Source organism: Dendropsophus ebraccatus, chromosome 2, assembly GCF_027789765.1.
Source record: "Dendropsophus ebraccatus isolate aDenEbr1 chromosome 2, aDenEbr1.pat, whole genome shotgun sequence".
Taxonomy (NCBI): Eukaryota; Metazoa; Chordata; class Amphibia; order Anura; family Hylidae; genus Dendropsophus; species Dendropsophus ebraccatus.
In genome coordinates, this window is record NC_091455.1 from 191146397 (window position 1) to 191160238 (window position 13842).

General features: G+C 41.7%; 1 protein-coding gene across 1 annotated transcript; it reads right to left on the reverse strand.

The window, feature by feature from the left end:
- Positions 1-5347: 5347 nt before the first annotated feature.
- Positions 5348-11758, reverse strand: KLF6 (KLF transcription factor 6). Its single transcript, XM_069960514.1, has 4 exons — positions 11325-11758; positions 8880-9456; positions 7595-7718; positions 5348-7351 (listed from the first exon to the last, which is right to left on the reverse strand). Exons 1-4 carry the CDS (start codon positions 11424-11426, stop codon positions 7300-7302), a joined length of 855 nt encoding a protein of 284 aa, XP_069816615.1. The 5' UTR covers positions 11427-11758; the 3' UTR covers positions 5348-7299.
- Between the last annotated feature and the right edge of the window lie 2084 nt (positions 11759-13842).

Below are 13842 nucleotides of genomic sequence, written 5' to 3' on the forward strand. Positions count from 1 at the left end.
TTTACACTGGGTAATTATCGTAACCATTAGTTTGTCTCCATTGTTGGATTCATAGTACATTAACCAGGGCTTCTGCAGAAAGCTCCACCAGTCATGTGTCAGGGACGTCGCTGTCTGAGATCACTGGGATAAATTTAACTTTCCTGTTTGACACATAAAAAAAATAAAAAGGTTTATATTTCCTATTGTGAAACCTTCTTGACATAGCTGGTTAACCTTAGATGCTCAGTTCCTTCGGTCAGCTATTTACGGCTTCCTCTTCTCCTGGCGTCACTCTCTGTTTCGCTGAACCATCTGTTTCGAGAACCATTTTTGTAGCCCGTCTTCGGACCTTTTCTACTTTATCGATATCTTTTTGTAGTTGAGGTCTCCAGAACTGGATACAGTATTCCAGAAGAAGAATAGTGTGTCCAGTTTTGGAGACCTCAACTACAAAAAGATATTGATAAAACAGAACGGGTACAAAGACGGGCTACGAAAATGGTGGAAAGACTTAAGGATCTAAGGGCCAGTTCACACGAAGAAAAACTGGCAGAGTAAACACACGGAGTAAAACTGGCGGAGAGTTCCGCCGCATAATCTGTCAGTCTCCACGTCATACAGGCAGTCTATGGGAGGGCTTGCGCGCCTACTCTCTCCACGCCTCCCCACTCGGAAGAAATGACGTCAATTCTTCTGAGCGGAGACCCATGAGCCCTCCCATAGACTGCCAGTTCAACATGAAGGCTGGCAGGATTCTGCGGCGAGAGTTCTGCTATGGAATTCCGCCAGTTTTATTCCATGTGAACTGGCCCTAAATCTGTGTAGTCTGAAGGAATAAAGGGAAAGGGGGGAAATGAACAAAATCTCTTTAAGGGTAGCTTCACCAGGACTGGATCCGCAGCGGATTTCACACTGCGAGTTTGCAGCAAAATCCGCTACGGATCCTAGTAGTGTGAGGTTGAATGGTTCACATACCCACAGAGGAATTTTCATTATGTGACCCGGCCCCTTTAACCTCCCCGTCGAGCGCAGCCCCTGGCCCAGAGCAAACATTATCTTCTCGGCGCCGTGGCTGTGTGTGAGGCTCCCGTTGGTCCCCATCAGCCAATTAATGCTGTCATGCACTGATTGGCTGATGGGGAGCGAGGGGAGCCTCACACACAGCTGCTGCGCCGAGCAGGTAATGTATGCTCCGGGCCGGGCGCTGCGGGGGGTTAAAGGGGCCGGGTCACATATCCGCAGTGGAACGAAAATTAGCACTCAATGATAAGTTCCTAATGTTGGCCATACACCTTCAGTAGCTGTCAGCCAACCGCTCTCTCTCTCCTGCTCTTCCCATACACATGGACATTTGACAGAGGGGCAAGCCGCTGTCAGACATCTCTGGCAGCAACTTTCAAAATCCAACATGTCTGACCCTTCTCTTTCCTGACATCATCTGTTGAGGGGGAGAGTCAGTGGGATTGGCTGACTATTGACTGAAGTAAGGGCCCTTTTACACAGAAAGATTATCTGACAGATTATCTGCCAAAGATTTGAAGCCAAAACCAGGAACAGACTATAAACAGAGATCAGGTCATACAGGAAAGCCTGGGATTTCTCCTATTTTCAAATCCAGTCCTGGCCTTGGCTTCAAATCTTTGTCAGATAATCTTTCTGTGTAAAAGGGCCCTAAAGGTGGACATTTATTGAGCTGTGTTATGGTCAGATTCTAAGTGTCGTCCGTAGCAACCAATCACAGTTCAGCTTTCCTTGTACCAGAGGTGATTGAAAGTTGAGCTGTGACTGGTTGCTATGGGCAACAAAAACATATCAGGCTGTCTTCCAGAGGGTGCCCATAGCAACCGACCAGAGCTCAGCTTCCATTTCTCATATTGCTCTGGTAAAATGAAAAGCCGTGCTGCGATTGGTCGCTATGGGCAATTCCGTACAAGTGTCAGGCCCTTTATGTGATAAAATAGGGCATTATTATTGGTCCCAATGTCACGGTTATGGCTAAAGATGAGCGAATTTACAGTAGAGCGGTTTGTTATGCTCGGCTGTCAGCTTGTCAGGCTGCTGCTCTTGAAATCTGCTGCCATGTACTCTGGGAATCTGGGAAAGCTGGAACCACTCTTCTGTAGACTTCTCCCAGGACTGCATCTAGCTTTTGCAGGCACCCGGAGTATGTGGCAAGTGCAGAAGCATGACAGCTGAGCAATATGGGGGAGATTTATCAAACATGGTGTAAAGTGAAACTGGCTCAGTTGCCCCTAGCAACCCATCAGATTCCACCTCTCATTCCTCACAGGTTCTTTGGAAAATGAAAGGTGGAATCTGATTGGTTGCTAGGGGCAACTGAGCCAGTTTCACTTTACACCATGTCTGATAAATCTCCCCCTTTGTTGCTACAGTAAATTTGCTCATCTCTATTTGATCTAAAAACATTGGGGGCAAATTATCAATTTTTTGTTGCTTATCGTTTGCACAAAAGTGTTATTTTTTTTTTTATTTTTTTTATTATAACACTGGTTTAATGAAAGCAGTGATAACACCCCACCACCACCACCCACAGTTTGTACATAGCCTTTAGGTTTCTGTAGTGTTTTTTTTTTTTTTATTGAACTTAACTCAAAAATTCTTCAAGACTTCTTTTCTTCTCCCTCTATAGCAGGGGTGTTAAACTTGCGGCCCTCCAGCTGTTGTAAAACTACAATTCCTATCATGCCTGGACAACCAAAGCTTTAGCTGTCCAGTCATGATAGTGATAAATGTATATACCAGTAGGGCAACACACTGCACTGGCAGGGGGCATTTACTAAATTTATCGTGTTTCAAGTCACAGATATAGGGCACCCCCCATCAGGAACTGAAGCAAATGGTAAACTATTTAGCACCAGACCTTCTGACAGGCTGGCACATTTGCTGAGTATTTTCCAACAAGGCAGAGACAAGGAATCTTCGGCTCTCCATCTGTTGTAAAACTACAATTCCCATCATACCTGGACAGCCACAGCTAAACTTTGGCTATACAGGCATGACAGGAATAGTAATTTTGCAACAGATGGAAGGCCGAAGGTTCCTCATCCCTACAATAATGCATGTGAACAAAATAAATAAATGCCACAACAGAACAGTAAATCTGATAGGAATTTTTTTTTTATGTTATTCCAATAAAAAATACATTCATACAGAAATATAACAATCTTGCAAAAAAACAATTTTCAAATAAAATCTTGTAAAACAAAAAAAAAAAAAAAAAAAAAGAAAAAAACGGTTTTCATTTTACAAAAATCTTACAAAGATTCCTCAGATAACAGGGCGAAACAAAGGAATAAAAAAAAAAAAAAAAAAATCACTAATAAAAAAAGTTTTCCCCAAATTTCAAGCAAATGTAGAATTTCTCCCCACCCCCTTTATTCAGCTTGACTGAGGCTCGGTTATCACCTGAACAGAGTGTATTTTCTTATGAAGTAAATTATAGGCATTGACGTACGGGGAGGATCCACCCTATTCAAAGAATGCCGATGGCGTTTTACAAGCAAGACAAGCCAGTGCACATTGAAGCACTTTTGTTTATCTCCTTGTGATTATTACGGCTAAACTTCGAGCACTTCAAAAAAATAAAAAATAAAAAAAACGTGTTCAGAAATGCTGCTAGTCTCTGGCTTATACAAAGACTGTTTTTCTTGCCTCGTCCACACAAACCATGTGAAACTGAAAAAGCGGAGGAAACGGCTTAACTGGTTTTATGCCAAAACCAAACTGAAAAATGACAAATTTACTTACACAGTAAGTTTAAAAAAGCAAACTGTTAGTTATTAGGCCAATACGTTTAAGACACTTTTTTTTTTTTTTTTTTAGTAACTATACCTTTAAGAAGGTATAAAAATGTCATAAACAGCAAGTCACACATTAAAAACAGCATAGGAAATTTGAAATTTCAACTGTTCTTAAAGGAGGGAAGTAAACCATTTGAAGTGTGTGCTTCACTTCCTGAAACAGAGGAGCCATGGCTACTAATTACTACTATTCCTAATAGGGTTGTAAATACCATTTAACTTAGTAGGGAGAGGAGATAGGGGGTTGGAAACTGCTAAATTTCAGGTCCATATATAGTAATATAAATTTCTTCTGGTTTAAATGGCTTTTACAGGACTTTCTTTATTGATGGTCTAATCCAGGGATGGGGAAGCCGTGGCCCTGGACCTGTTGCAAAACTACAATTCCCATCGTGCCTGGACAGGTGATGAATATCTGACTGGTGGAGCACCAACAGACCGCTGATCTGACTGTGAGGGTGTCGGCTCACAGATTTAAACAAATAAAACACAATCAAAAGAAAACTAATCAGGAAGAGCGCCACCCTCGTCCTCAGTTTGAGTCTGGTATTACAGCTCACTTCCATTAAAGTGAATAGACCCAAGATGTTACACCACACACAACCTGAGGACAAGTGTGACACTGTTTTTGGAAGAACAAAACTATGTTTTTATAATACAAGTATATATATATAATTAATCACTTTTTTTTTTTTTTTTTTTTTTTTTTTTTTTTTAAAGTGATTACTCTACACATAACTTGTGCTGACACATTCAAAAGAATATTCTTTTGTCTCAGTGCCTGGCTTCAGAATGTAGTGGGCAGGCAGAAGCTGGTGAGTGACATCACCATTTGTGCACTCCCACTCCATCCACAGACTGCACTGATGTCTATTACATAGGTCACCACTTCTAATAAGATTGTAGGCTCTTTCGAGCAGGAACCTCACGTGTCTTGTTTAGATAGTTTATTATGCAATATTTTAATTTGGAATGATATAATGCAGGGGTGTTAAAGTCCCAGCCCTTCAGCTGTTGCAAAACTACAATTCCCAAAGCTTTGGCTGTCCAGGCATGATGGGAATTGTAGTTTTGCAACAGCTGGAGACCTGTAGTTTGACACGCGAAGAGTTTGAATGTCTAAAACAAGGATGCGGAACATTTGGCCCTCCAGCTGTTGCAAAACTACAATTCCCATCATGCCTGGGCAGCCGAAGCTAAAGCTTCGGCTGCCCAGGCATGATGGGAATTGTAGTTTTGCAACAGCTGGAGGGCCAAAGGTTCCCCATCCCTGGTCTAAAAGCCGATTCGCTATAATAGGAAACCTATGAAAATGGTAAGGATATCTGCTGTTTTTAATGTGTGCATCTTCCTGTAAGACAATACAACACCCCAACTGGTAGTGGAACTTTTTGGGTTGCGAGATAATGCCGAAAAAGGATTTTCTTTATCTAGCGTTACCTTTGGCAGACCCAAGTTTATTTTACTGCACATTAATGCAGGGCTTCTCTTTTTTTTATTTCTACTATGAGAAAATAACAAAATGATAGCTAAAATCTACAACGTTCAGGATATCAACTTTAAAGTTTATTCTACAGGTTTTTTTTTCTGTTTAGACATTAAATAACATATTACAAAAATATATATATATATATTCAAACTCTTAATACAGCTCTTAACACTCAGTGACCTAAGACTACATAGGCTTGCACCCAAATAAAAAAAAAAAAAAAAATCCTCCTAAAAAAAAAAAAAAAAAGCTACAGGCCTAGTAAATTTTCAGCTGTAGAGTGCACGTTTATCATGGAGAGAAAAAAAAATAAAAAAAAGTGTTGCCAGTTTTACATTTGCTTTGGTGGATTGTGGGATTTCACTAGGATACAGACTATAAAAGAAGGAACAGGGGGGAAAAATAAAAGGTTATCCTTCCAAACAAACACATTTTGTACCTTGACAAGTATATGAGCAGTTTACATATTAAGTGCATGTACGGATACATTTGTGCAAGTTTCATGTAGAGCAGGTGTAAGCGATAGCTCCGAACAGATCGGTGTGTTCTGAGAAGCAGGTTACTATAACATGAGCGATCAAGAATGGACACACTTATACACACACAAGAGTCAAACAACAACAAGAAGTCTTAGGCCGTATGCCTTGAATTTTTTTTTTTCTCTTATACTGGGTGGCTTATAAAATGGTGCAATATGGAACCGACGTAATCTTGGCCCATGGACCGAGAAAATCCGGTGGATGCTATGGATTGCAAAACAGTCTTGCACTATTTTATGACATTAAACCCATGTGTGTCAGAAGAAGAAAAAAAGAGAAAAAGGGAGAAAAAGAAAAAAGTAAAAAAAAAAAAAAAAAAATGAAAAAGAAGAGTACACCCCTGGGTGACAACAGAGCCTTAAGTAAGCTTACATCACTTAAACCCCTGTATATGACCCCCATCCATCACTGGAGAAGGCCACTTGCATAAGGCACCATTTTTAAGGACAACAGTGCGTTAACAGCTAGAAAAACCGGAAATTAGTCCTCAAGGCATAAATAATAGAAAAAATTAGCTGCATGAGAAAAATCTGTTTTTTAAGCTATAGTGGTTTCTTCCACTTTTTTTTCTTTTTTTGTGATTTTTTTTTTTTTTTTTTTAACCTTTTTATTCTATACATAAGTAATGTAACAACAGACCAATTGTATTTTAGCTGCTCTCAACTGGAATCATAACTGCAGTCCTGATTAAATTATGGAGAAGCGTACACATTTCCCCCTGAACCATGCAATACCTTTCTATTATAATGAAGTTATAGTTGTGTTATAATTGTAAATACACAGCTTATACAATGGGTTACAAACAATCGTTGTAGCCAGTAAGAAACAAGCTACTTGACACATTGCACGTTTAATAGCTGCACCAGACAACAAAAGCTCCTCTCACACAGGAAAGGGATCATCACTCCCTTTTGGGGAGTCGTGGCTTCCTTCCGTTTCGGAAGACGGTCTCCCCCCAAGTAGAATGATTGATGGTTGTCCCATATAACAAGAGTATGCAATAGCATACAAAACATTCAAACCGTTTTATTATTTTTTTTGTTATTTTTCTTTTAAACTTTTTTTTTTGTTTGTTTCTAATCCCTTGCAACTGAACTCAACCAGACGAGAAAAAAAAAAAAAACCAAAAACGAGGTCTTCAACATTCAGACATTGGCTCCTTGTCACCATTCAGTCACCCAAACATTAACATTCTCAGTGCACATGCTCACGGCGACGGCTTAGTCAAGCCACTCAGAAGATTAAGCACCAATAGTGCACGGGCCCAGTCAGCTCCAGAAGTAGCACTGTATGGTTGCTATGCCGCATCTTACACGATTGATAAGCCCTGCAAAGCCCCTTGAAGAAGTGAGGTCTTGAAGGCAACTGGTTAGGGTGCAAATTGGCATGCTTTGGCTGGAACTTGCATCCCTCGCACAAGGCAATTCAACCTTGAAGTCGCTTTTAATCACGTGACTTCCTCATTCATTCATATGTGTCGCTTCATGTGCAGAGCCAAGTGATCTGACCTGGAGAAACATCTGGGGGAGAAGAACAACTCGGGTTAGAGCCAATATAACTAGAAGGAAGAACACACAATGCTAAAGTATTAAATACAAGTATCAGCCATGATAAAGACCATCGTCACCCGTCCACCAATTATGAACCAAGGTGTATGGATTGTAATGCAAGTGTCGGGAGTAGTAGTGTCTGCGATACTCTTAAGGGGGTCCACATAGAACTATCTATATAATGAGATAGAGGGAAACATATAGGAGCCTTACTTGTCACAATGTGTGCACTTGAATGGTTTGGCACCAGTGTGTTTTCGGAAGTGTCTGGTCAGTTCATCGCTTCTTGCAAATCGCCACGCACAACCTTCCCAGGAACATCTGTAAGGCTTCTCTCCTGTAAAAGCAACACAGCGGGGATAAGCATGACTAAGACCCCTATAGGTCATTCCAAAAAAGCAGATAGGTGGGACACAAGTCACGTCTGAAGTTTATGCAAATGCCTGATCTCATTAAATGGTTTTTGTTAGCGACGCAATAAACAAGCCACATTGTCGTCTTCACTAAACTCAATGAAGGAGAAAACTTGACAAGGCTCCAAGGGAATGCAATCGCCTATTGAATCCTCAGCTAGACAGTGACAACACCATCAAGTGAACACAATGGAGGCCTATTGTAATGTGTCATGTATACACAAAAACAGGAGGGGGGGGGGGGGTATTTTGTAGGAAGGGGCCAATATGCATAAAACGTAGATTCGGCTCTTTAATGACTCATTGAGATGCAAGCAATGGAGGGGTTGCCAGCATCGGTCAACATTTAGGTGTCGAAAAACATAAAAATCTAATTATATAATCAGATTTTTATTTTTTTATTATGTTTTTTTGACCGATATCAGCAATGCCTCCATTGTGTATTCTACATATTCGTACTAAAAAATTTTATATACCCATGTATACGCTTAATGTAGGGTATGTACATAAGAGGCCATGTTTCCATGCACTACATCTTTTGCATTAACAAGCGATGAGGTAAGTTCACATGGCGTTGCAGATTTTCTAAATTAAATAAAATCTTACTGCCATGTGAACTCCCCCTTTTTGTCCTGATTTTCTAAACTTTTAAGGGTATGTTGACTTGGGCACAAAATGCTGCAGATTTTAAATAAAATAATTTGACGTCCATAAGGAAATTCTGCAACAAAACCAACGCGTTTCGGTGCCGCATGCCGATACCCTTAAAGTTTAGGAAATAAGGTTCGCTTCCTCTTTAACATTCCTTATTAGATCCATGACAGAACTTAAGAGGAAAAGACTGAGGAAATTCACAATGGATGAGTATTGTAGTATTGTATGACTCCCTTTCCTGGATACCCTCTATAGTTGTTGATCCGACCTCCCTACAGGAAGGAATGAGGAAGTGCATTTCCCTAGCAGAGGATTCACCGCCGTGACATCACTGACGGACTTTGGGTTTACACCCTGTGGTTGTGCAACAACATTACAGCTTGGGATTCCCTCCTGTCAACTCCCTTTCCAAGGGCGAAACAAGCACTGACCTGTATGAGTGCGCTGATGTGCTTTAAGATGCGAGCTCTTGGTGTAAACTTTCTTGCAGCCATTGAAATGACACTTGTGGACGCGTTTCCTGCCATCCGGTGACGTTTCTCCGCCGCTGGTCGGGCTACCTTGATCAAGTGTCTTTATAAATGAACCAGGGCGCACTTTCCCAGGTGAATGGAGCTCTCCGGTGATAGTGTTCCACAAATGATGGGGAGACTCCTTACCCTGCTCCGGCGATGACGGTGGAGTAGAAGTGAATGATGAACTAAAAGGTTCCGATTTGATCACCACGTCACTAATGGGGTCTGAGGTAAATTTGGAAGTGGGCGAAAGCTCCTCGGAGCTGTCCGATAATTCGCTACTAACGTCAGAGTTCAAACTATTGGTCTCTAGATTTTGACTGTCAGAGATGTCCTCCGTTTTGATACAGATAAGTTGGGGGTCAGGCTCCTCCTTTTTCTCACACGCCAGAATAAATTTGGTCCAAATCTCGTCTTCCCCGTCGAATTTAAACTCTGAGGCCGACACATAGCAAGGCTCGCTCTGCAGGTAGCGCTCTAGTTCTAGGCAGGTCTAGAAGATAAAAAAGGAGAAGTTAACCCTTTAAGTTTCTCAACATGCACACCTTTAAGGTTGTCAAACTTGTGCTGCAAAACTACAATCCCCATTTTGGGACAGCCAAAGCGAACACATGATTGGAACTGTAGTTTTGCAACAGCTGGAGGGCCGCAGTTTGACACCCCAGATCAAGAACATACAACGTGGTCTCGGCAATGAATGACACCCTAGAGTCTGAACACCGCACAAGCTTACTACTACACTTCTCACTTCCTTTTACAGATAGCCACTGTGCACAATGAAATTTTTGCAGAAGCACCATACATGGAAATTGCAGAGCTGCAGAAAGAAAAAAAAAAAAAAAAGGAACCAAAGCATTGTCCGGGTTCTATCTAGCGTCGAACATAGAGGCCACTTCTGGACACCATACAATGGACAAGAATTTAGTCTGCTAGCCAACAGTATAACCAAATGAGTCATCTGCATTCCTTTCACGTTATGCTGGAAGGGAAAAAAAAAAAAAAAAAAAAAAAAAAGAGCAAAGACTTCCTTGTACTGACCAGAAGCCAAGAGGCTATGCTGGTAAATGCAAAGATTACTCAGTGCATACCCATATTAAGTTAATACTTGTGCTTCCCAACCTATTTCTTTGATCTGAGAAAGTCGCGCCCCCCTTCAAAAAAAAAAAATGTCAGCCATTTGTTTTTGCAAAAAAATTCTGGGTGCTGAGATCAGCCCTGTGGCCTGCAGACACAAGCCATCAAAATACCAGGCATATTTCCCCAGCCAGAGCTGCCGGCCCCGGGAGGGATCCCAGCACACATTTTTACGGCTCTCCTCCATTTCCTCTTGTGGTCTTCTCTGTAATTCAAAGTAACATCAACGTTCGCAACAAGGCACGGAGAAGACAAACTCTGGGAATCAACGCGCTTACGTTTTTTTTTTTTTTTCCATACTAGACAATTGCTTGGCTGTTCAGTAGAGAAAATGCATTTTATTGATTCTTGGTGGTGGAAGAGAAGAGGGGGTGGGGGCAATAAGTAAGGGGGGGGCTGGGTCGACAATTGATTGCGATGTTGTTAAACTTTAATAATCTAGCTGCTTTACATTCGCCATTATGCAAATCCGCGTGGAGACCGAGAGATGGGCTCTGTGATAGTTTAAATGTCTCTGCAGGCTTCTGGGAAGGAGAGCTGGCTCCGTGCCCACATCTAAAATGCCCCAAGGAAGCTACTGAGATCAATTTCAATCTCGCACACACACAAGATCTGCCTCTTTGATGGCAAAGCAAGAAGAGGAGGAGGAGGAGAGGGAGGAGGAGGAGGGGGATGCATAGAATTAAGCAGGAATGTGAAGGTTGTAACACTTTAGTGTGCAGCTCCCCAAACAAACAAGAAATAGGATCTGGCGACTATTTACTGGCAAAGTAAACAATGAAAAAAAAAAAAGAAAAAAACAATAGGAGGCGATGGGGGGTTGTCTGATACTACCGATAACATTGGTGCTGTCACTGAGAGGGTGCATGAAACACACCTTTTGCAAGTTATACCTCTAAACACATAGAAGCGGCGGACTCTTTTAGAAGTAGATCCATGCAAAAAAATTTTAAAAAAAAATTCCTAGGGAGAAATGACAGGAATAACTCTTGGCAGAGCCCCAGCTGTGTAGTTTGGACCATTTGCACTAACAAAGTTTTGCCAAATGGTTGCACGCTCACTAGTGAAACCCAAGCTTGGAGCTCGATGGAGGCTGCACCGAGCTGTCACTGCAAATCACTGGAGCGCCTGCACTGCATGGGATAGTCGGATAGAAATATAGATATATATATACCCGGCACTAGACATGGTGTCAGATGCACTAACGCGTTTCCAGCTCCCATTTACCTGTTGCCAATATTCCTCCAGAGAGGGTAACGCAGAGAAGTAGCCAGTGTCGTGCACGATCTGGAGCTCCTGGAATATGCTGCACATCGGTAGAACATCCATGATCTGGGGGAAGGTTAAAAAAACTGGAAAATTCTAACAAAGAGGATTTAAAGGGTTTCTTGCCAAATCAGATCTGCTACCATATATGTTTGCAATAAGAAAGATGTAATCCAAAGCTTTGCATTAAAAAAAAAAAATTCATAAAAAATGATAATATAAAGGTATATAGATCCCAGCAGAACGCAATCAGAAGTCCTCCAGGTTTTCATGCAAATGTCATTGCATAGCAATTAAGAAGAAGAGAGAGAGAAAAAAAATCCCAAAGACTGAAGACTATAACTCCTCCTGGAGCTCAGGACTTGCTCAGTGGTGCTGACAATATTTGCAAACACTGAAGTGACTGCAAATGTAAACCCCTGCAAAACTTCCCTATTCAAACCTTCCAAGCCAGCCAGCCTGCCCCCCTCCGCCCCACGTGATCCCATTACGCCGGCTCAGTACGACGGCCAACCAGCGCACGCTCGCTGCCTTCAGCGTTCCTATGATGTCAGCTGCCACCAATCAGAGCGCTCGGCGCTTTGGGGAAGCCTCTGGCGTGACGAAATCATTTCGTAAGAGGCGTCGCGATTGGTCAGATTCGAAATTTCAATCCCCCTCCCGCTCGGAATGGGCTGTGCCAGCTATTTTTAGCCAGGTATATAAGCCAGGGACGGCGGTGGAGACAGTTACAGTGCGGTCAGTGACCGCTGCGAGCGCTTGTGAGATGTGAGCGCTCTCTCTCCTCAGTCTTCTGAATGTCAAGTCTAGGATAACGTATATATATATATATATATATATATATATATATATATATATATATATATATATATATATATATATATATATATATATATATATATATATATATATATATATATCGGTGTATTTCTTCACTGCTATGTAGATGTGAAGCCACTGTAGGACTGTAATAGTGACTCTGTAGGTAGTCACCCAGCTTTCCCAGTCTCCTGAATGGCAGATTTAGAATAATATATAGGTCAGTGTATCTCTTCTCACCTGGGTTGCGTGAATCATTAGGGAATAAGCCCCCTAGAGCTGTAATAGCCACTCTATGGGTAGTCACCCAGCTTTCCTGGTGTCCTGAATGTCAGGTTTACAATAACCTACAGGTCAGTGTATCTCTTCTCAGCAGGGTTGTGTGAAACAGTAGGGAATAAGCCCCTAGAGCTGTAATAGCCACTCTGTGGGTAGTCACCCAGCTTTCCTGGTGTCCTGAATGTCAGGTTTAGAATAATATATATGCCAGGGTATTTCTTCTCAGCTGGGTTGATGTGGACCCTTAGGGCCCTATTCCACCGGACGATTATCGTTTGCATAATCGTTAACGCTCTCAAACGACCGCTATTGCGAAAGACCTGAAAACGTTCACTCATTTCCATGGAACGATAATCGTTACTTATGATCGTAATTGCGATAGTTTTTTCTTCACTATTTAGTCTCTATTGCGTTCGTATCTATTGCGAACGACCGAACGACGTCTTATTCAATGCGAACGCTTTGCGAACGAGCAACGATAAAAATAGGTCCAGGTCTTATAAAGCGATCAACGATTTCTCATTCGGTCGTTGATTGTTAACTGCATTTCAAACGAACGATTATCGTTTAGATTCGAACGATTTAACGATAATCTGAACAATAAAACAAATAAATTTTTAGCGAACGACGATTTGAGAACATGTTAAAAGATCAAAATGAACAATTTCTCGCTCATCGCTTGATCGTTTGCTGTGTTTACACTGAACGATTATCGCAACTCTATGGGTAGTCACCCAGCTTTCCTGGTGTCCTGAATGTCAGGTTTACAATAACCTATAGGTCAGTGTATCTCTTCTCAGCTGGGTTGTGTGAACCATTTGGGAATAAGCCCCTAGAGCTGTAATAGCCACTCTATGGGTAGTCACCCAGCTTTTCCAGTCTCCTGAATGTCAGGTCTATGATAACATATATTTCAGTATACTCTATTTCTTCTCTGCTATGTAGATGTGAACCCAGAGAACACTAGGAAATAAGCCATGTGGGGCTGTAACAGTGTCTGTATGCGTAGTCACCCAACTTTTCCAGACTCCTGAATGTCAGAGCTTTACATGTCAGTGTATTTCTTGTCCGCTAGGTAGATGTGAACCCAGAGATCCCTAGGAAACAAGCCGAGTGACTCTATGGGTAGTCATCCAGCTTTCCCAGTCTCCTGAATGTCAGATTCACAAAAACATACCAGTCTATTTCTTCTCAGCTGGGTTGATGTGAACCCTTAGGACATAAGTCCCTAGTGCTGTAATAGTGACTCTATGGGTAGTCACTCAGCTTTCCCAGGTGCAAATACAAGTCACGTGATTTTATTTCAGAACTGTAAGTCCCTGCCAGGACAGAATGCTATATGTGCTTTATTGCCTGGGATACACATGTAATGCAGGAAGCA

What these genes read in the sequence shown, in the direction of transcription:
- KLF6 (XM_069960514.1), bottom strand. Translation starts at nt 11,426, where the DNA reads ATGGATGTTCTACCGATGTGCAGCATATTCCAGGAGCTCCAGATCGTG. An exon ending in TGGAGGAATATTGGCAACAG is followed by an intron (nt 9,457 to 11,324) that starts GTAAATGGGAGC and finishes TTTATCTTCTAG; the next exon opens with ACCTGCCTAGAACTAGAGCG. An exon ending in ACATCAGCGCACTCATACAG is followed by an intron (nt 7,719 to 8,879) that starts GTCAGTGCTTGT and finishes TTGCTTTTACAG; the next exon opens with GAGAGAAGCCTTACAGATGT.